The sequence below is a fragment of the Sciurus carolinensis genome, chromosome 15 (assembly GCF_902686445.1).
Source record: "Sciurus carolinensis chromosome 15, mSciCar1.2, whole genome shotgun sequence".
NCBI classification, from domain to species: domain Eukaryota; kingdom Metazoa; phylum Chordata; class Mammalia; order Rodentia; family Sciuridae; genus Sciurus; species Sciurus carolinensis.
This window is the reverse complement of record NC_062227.1, coordinates 5,479,076-5,485,075: the sequence shown is the minus strand read 5'-3', so window position 1 is coordinate 5,485,075 and position 6,000 is coordinate 5,479,076. Positions and strand designations below refer to the sequence as shown.

General features: G+C 51.9%; 1 protein-coding gene across 2 annotated transcripts in view; it reads left to right on the top strand.

The window, feature by feature from the left end:
• Positions 1–250: 250 nt before the first annotated feature.
• Positions 251–6,000, top strand: part of Ptch1 (patched 1) — a 67,647-nt gene continuing 61,897 nt past the window's right edge. The window contains exon 1 of one of the 2 annotated variants that reach the window (XM_047526185.1): positions 251–647. Coding sequence is in view for 1 of the 2 variants with exons in the window: in XM_047526186.1 (XP_047382142.1) it covers positions 645–647 (3 nt within the window). In the remaining variant the exon portion in view is untranslated. The remainder of the gene's footprint in view (positions 648–6,000) is intronic. The other variant, XM_047526186.1, reaches the window with a different exon arrangement.

Below are 6,000 nucleotides of genomic sequence, written 5' to 3'. Positions count from 1 at the left end.
ATAATGTGGCGGCGGGGGGCGCGAGGAGGGGAGGGCGACGGGGACCCCCAGCACGGCGGGCCCCGCGGGCAGGGCGGCGAGGCGGGAGGGGCGGCCGGGGCTCGCCGGGCTCGCTGGCCGGGCGCCTCCCAGGAAGGCGGGGAGGGGAGCGCCTGTTTACCCAGGAGGGCTGTGCTGATAGCACGTTCCTCGAGTTTACTTTGCTTTCCTTGAGTTTATTGTAAAGGGGTAAAGTTTTCGGATCCGTCACGTGACCCTGACAGGTCCTGCCTATGGCGCGGCGGACCACCCACGCCGAGGGCCATGGAACTGCTTAATAGAAACAGGCTTGTAATTGTGAGTCCGCGCTGCACTCCGCCGAAAGCCTCCGGCGGCCCCGCGCGCCGGGGATTTTACACTTTCCGTTCCTTTTGTAAAGACGGAGGAGGAGGAGGAGGAGAGGACGAGGACGAAGACGCAGAAAAAGACGACGACAGGGGAGACAAAGAGACCCGCAGCGCCAAGGCAAGGGGGAACGACGGGAGACTGGAGAGACGGCGGCGCGGAGGACGCGCGAGGGGGGCAGGACCGAGCGATTGATGTGAGCTCCCAGCCCAGCGTCCGCGCCATCGGCACCGCGCTCCGGCAGGGCTTGACGGCCGGCTATGGTGAGTGCAGCCCGCGCGGCGCCCGCCGCCGCCAGCTCGCCCGCGCCCTCGCGCGTCCTGCACGGTGCCCGGCGGCGCGGGGCGCCCGGCGCAGCGGACGGAGAAGCGAGCCCCGAGCGCCGGGCGGGACGGGCGGGAGGGGCGGGCCGCTCGCAGCGCCGCGGCGGTGGGGCTGGGTGGGCTGCGCCGCCGGGCGCGGGAGCGCCTGTCCCGCGACTCCACGCTGGCTCGCGCCCGGGCCCCCGCCCCCGAGGCCGGCCCCGCGGGGCGGGGAGGGGCTGGCGCGCAGGGCCGGGGCCGGGGAACGGCTCCGGGGGGAATTCCCACGGAGGGGGTCGCCGGGATCCCATTTTCACGCTTGAAAGGGTCGCCACCTTGGCTTCCGCTCATCAGTCTGGTGGTGGCTACCGACTCGCAAGTGGAGGCAGAGCTGGTGATGGAAGGGCTGGTGCGGAGAGAGTGACAGCGCCGGGGGGAGGGCAGGGGGCGCAGAGGGAGCGCGCGCAGTTCTCTCCGCTCGGCGGAGCTCGGCCCGAGCAGCTGCCGGGGACGGGCGCACGCTCTCGCACCCGCACCCAGGGCTGGACAGAAGCACCCTTCCAAAATTCCGGGGTTCCAACACCCACCTCCCGGTCACCGTTGGTGGGAAAAGGGCCCAAAGGGGCGCTTTGAGTTCACAAGGGCCACGGGTGGAGAAGAGGTATGTGTTGACTCCTGCGCCCACGGATTCGGGCTGTCTGGGGCTTGCCACCCATTAAAGAGGTGGGCGGGTATCCCAGTGCTGAGGGTGGCCTCAGGGGAGCCCACATCCTCTCAGAGCTGGTCCTAACACTACCACCACCGGACCCCAGAGGCTTTGCCTCTGGGTGACATGTGCCATGCCTCAACGCATTTAAGTTCATGTTTAAAATGAAGTGTAGTGTGTGGATGAACGTTAAGCCCAAAGTTTTCTGATCTCATTTTCTGTCATCCAAGAAGAACCATATGGAAGATACCCAGAGACCTCTGTTTTCCTGGACCTGGAAGAGACGACCATCTTCCTCTTTTCCTCCTTCCTTCCACCCTGGGGAGGAGAAATACAAAAGAACTAGACATAAATAATAAAGACCCACAATAGGCGGCTCTAAATATTTAATAATTGGATCATTGAGGTCTTGAACTACTACAATAGTCCTTTTTCAGCATTCAGCATTCTGTGTGTGTTCGGATTTTTTTTTTTTTTTTTTTTTTTTTTTTTGGCTTCAGTAGTTCAACATGCAATTAACTGCCTCCACAAAGAAAGACAATGGTTTTTGGTGTCATCCTTTGTTACTGTAACTTTTTGTCTCTGGGTGGTACCTCGGGATAAATTGTTGCCTCAGGTGATCCTGTCCCCATGTTGTAAAACCAGGGGCTTTCAGTTGTGTGTGTGTGTGTGTGTGTTCCAGTTGTCACCCATTGTCCTTGTACCAGGCTGGAAAGTGTCTTTGAGTCCCTGATCTTTTAAAATTAAAATGTTGAATCAAGGTGGGCACCCACCCATAGGCCCCAACATCTTAATATGCCCATTCTCAATCTCAGTCATTTCAAACTCACTGTGAGAGGGGTATCTAATTTCTGGTTATAGTCTAGTCATAATCTGACAAGCTATTTGAATAGGGGTTAGCATCATTTGAAATTATTTTTATGAAAAAAGAGACTTTTTACAAATTATCTTCAATTTTCTATAGACAGAAAAATTGAAGAGGTAAATCAATATGGATTAAAATCTTCCCTGTTTTTATCTTCATATCTCTCTCTTACATACACACACACACACACACACACACACACACCTTTTATTTTCTCCAGCCTCTGCCACAGTGTATAATGCCCTATTGAGACGTGTAGGCGTGATGTGTAAACCGGATTAGCAGTATGAAAGAAAGACACACAATAAGCTGGAATTGTTTTACTTCCCTTTCATTTCTCATGCCTATATCTCTAATAAATTTGTTGCTCCAGAAGTAGGTCAAAGGGATCATGTTGCTCAGCTTCTTTTTCATGCAAGACCCAATGGTAGAGATCATTGAAATGAATGGTGTGCCTTCTGCCAAATGCCAAGCTTGATATAGATATAGAGAAAAACAGAGATGAGGTGGGGGATGGGGGAAATGTTCATACTCTGGCTCTTCCAAGAATACATCTTTATCCATTAGAGTAAAGCAATGTAGCTAAGAAGATATTTGGGGGTGGGGGGTGGGGTCAATACCAGGGTCAATGCTATGTTTTCTTTCAAGTTGATTGAGAGTTTTGAATATTCTCTGTGCAATTGATGACATTCTTAGCAAGAGAATACCAATAGCTTCTGGCATTGCATAAAGTCTAACTCCCTTTTCAAGCTAGTATTTAAACCAGGAGTAATGAACATGGGTGTTTCTGAGACCTTCTCAGAGTATCTTCCCTCTGTGGCCCTCCCTACCCCCAGCTCACTGTAAGCTCAAAAAATGCCAGTGCTCCTGGGTTTGTGTTGTAGACCTCTCATTTACTCCTTTGTGGAGTTGGGAGCAGCTTCCCATTAAAGGAGATCAGGGGTAATTAGCAGCATTATTTTGACAAGTTGGCTAGAACAGCTCCCATTCCTCCAGCCTGGGGAGGGGAGAGCAATAAGGGCAGGAAACTGGAGGTGGAGGGGAGGAGGGTGGAGAGTCCAGCCCAGTGGTTTTACATTTTGTGGCCTCTGGATTTCTTCCCCCCTCCTCCCTGAAACCGTTTAGACTCATTTTTAACCATCTCCTTTAAGTAAATACAAAAGCTGCCAGTGCAAAAATAACAAGGCATTCTTAGGGAGCCAAGAAACTGTGGTGGATGGTGGCACACTGACTTGAACTGAGTCAAGACTCAACTCTTCTCCCAGGTACCTGCTCTGAACTGCTCAGGAGCTGACCCACACTCACATCCCATATCCTGGACTCCCCACCCACAGATAGACTATTACATCAAGTCCCCAGTTCCTCTCTCCAACCCTCACAAGGATACTGTAGGGTTTAGGGTCGTGTTTGTAATTCTTTAGATTTCTGGTATAGAGTTTGCAACTCAGTGGACAAAATTATAAATGGCCCTTGAGCATAAATGAATAAAGGGGTGAATATAAAGTACTGGAATAATTTTCCCCTTCATTCATTTATACTCTACAGAAATTAGCTAAATTACATTGGATTTTAAAGTCTCATTTGATGTGATCGGAGAAACCAGTGGGAAGTCAATTCTCACTGTGGCTTCTCAACTCCACCAAGGCTGGCTCCCATGATTGCTTATCGTTGGACCATCCCAACACAAAGGGCAGATGTTTTATTTCAGTGTCATCTTCTCATTTGGATGATCTGATGTCATTTTTGAGATGTGTGTGGCATGGCCAGGGCTATTTGAAGCACTGGAACAGAGAACGGTGGGGACAGGAGAATTCCGAGTTGAAAGAATCTGTTTTGAAAACTACAGACACCAGTGAGAAGTCTTGGGTCCTGATAGGGAGACAAAAATGACAATTTATTAATTGACATGAACTTTCCTTGAAAAGGGAGATGGAACACTTGGCTCTTGTTTCACAGAGGCTAGCAACTTCTGCTGGTTGATAAGGCCCTAAGCTCTCACTTATTTGGTAACTCTTCCAGGGGGAGCCTCCAGGCAGAAAGGCCATTAAAGGGACTATGTTCCCAGCAGACACCTTAGCAGGCTGGCTCCTCCAATCGGCCTCATCTCAGGTCTGTGGAATCCTTGTGGTTAGTTGGAGGTTAACAAACCCGGTGTGGCGCAGCGGTCCCCCGCACTGGGCATGCATATTAAAGCCGACAATGCTTACAAATGTAAATAAGGGCAGATTGATTAGGAGCAACATTATCGCTGGGAATGTGGCACTCGCATGCATCAGCAATGAGGCAAATTGGGGGCAGCCTCAGCCCTGACCACCCAAGTCGAGCAGGCTTTTACACTGGCTCCTCTTCCCTTTCTTAAAACGTTACAGAAACAAGGCCAATTAGATCCTCAAAGTAATTCATCTCTGTGTATGAAAAAAGCAGACCACAGGGGAAGCGGCGGGTGGGGGGTGGGGAGATTAAGATAGCGCTTGTTAGAGCGAGGCTGGGGATTGCGTCCTGGAACCAATGGGTAGAGTTTACAGGCCGGGACCATTGTCTGAGATGCTGAAAAGTTAACCTATCAAACAGCAGGCGAGGGGCTCAAGACGCTGAAAACCTCGGGGATCAATGTTCAAAACATTTAGGAATTAAGTCAAACTGAGGGAAATGAGCCCAAGTGGAAGAGCCTTTGCCATTGAAATGGTGCATACATAGCAGCAGCCAGATCCAGAGGATATGCAGCTGCGTACAGAGTAATACAGAGCTATTACGTTTCCATAGCCTATCATTTCATTCTAGAATTCCAGAATCCAAGCAGCTATAGTGAAAATCCTATAAGTTAATGATTGAGAGGAGAGGAGCTAATACTGAAAGTTGAAAAAGAAACTCACGACGTGTCTATGGTCAGCAAGCCTCAAACATAAAAACAGGCTGACATATAAAACTGGGCAAAGCCACCCTCCAAGTCTTAAAAACAACTTCCAGCAGCAAGCACGAAATGGCTTGACCTGAAATGTCTGCAGAACAGCTCAGCAAGCGCTAACAAACCACTTTTCCTGCTTTATCAAAACATATTCTATTTATCAAACATAATAAAGACCAGGATTTTACTCCAAGGTTAAACTAGCTACGTATCGAGCCCAGTTTTCCCGCGTTCTTGTTTATTAAAGTAGTGCCATTTCATTGCATCACGCTTGACTTTCCTAATGGATTTTAGCAGCTCTTAGCAGAGCCGCTCACAAAAATCACGTGCTTCTTAGGAGTTATGAGTTTTGAATTTCCGCGCTGGCCGGGCACTAGGGTCCTCCTCCTGATCCCGTGAACACCCCCAAATGCTTGTACACTCTTTGTCTCTCCTCTCCCGGCGCCACATACGTTTTGCCGGCTCGGAGTTCCGGGAGCAAGGCCTCCCAATAAAACCAGGAAGAAGGAAAAGCCAAAGGGAAGGTGGCGAGGCCAGCCAGGGAGGGAGGATGTGGAGGAGGAAGAGAAAGCAGGGGAAAGGGAGCAGAAGGAGCAAAGGGAAGGAGGCAGGGATCGGGAACCCCAGAGGCAGGCGGCTGCGGGGAGGGCTGGCGGACCGGCCCCCTGCGGGAGCCGCGTGCACCGCCCCGGTGGCCGGCGCGCCCCGCCGCAGCCCCTAGCGGGCCCGAGCGGCGGCGCGGCGCGGCTGAATGGGCAGGCCCCGTGCGCGCAGCCATTGGCCCGCGGCTGGAGGCCGCGCGGGCATTGGGCAACGTGAGGGGGCCGGTCCGCCTTCA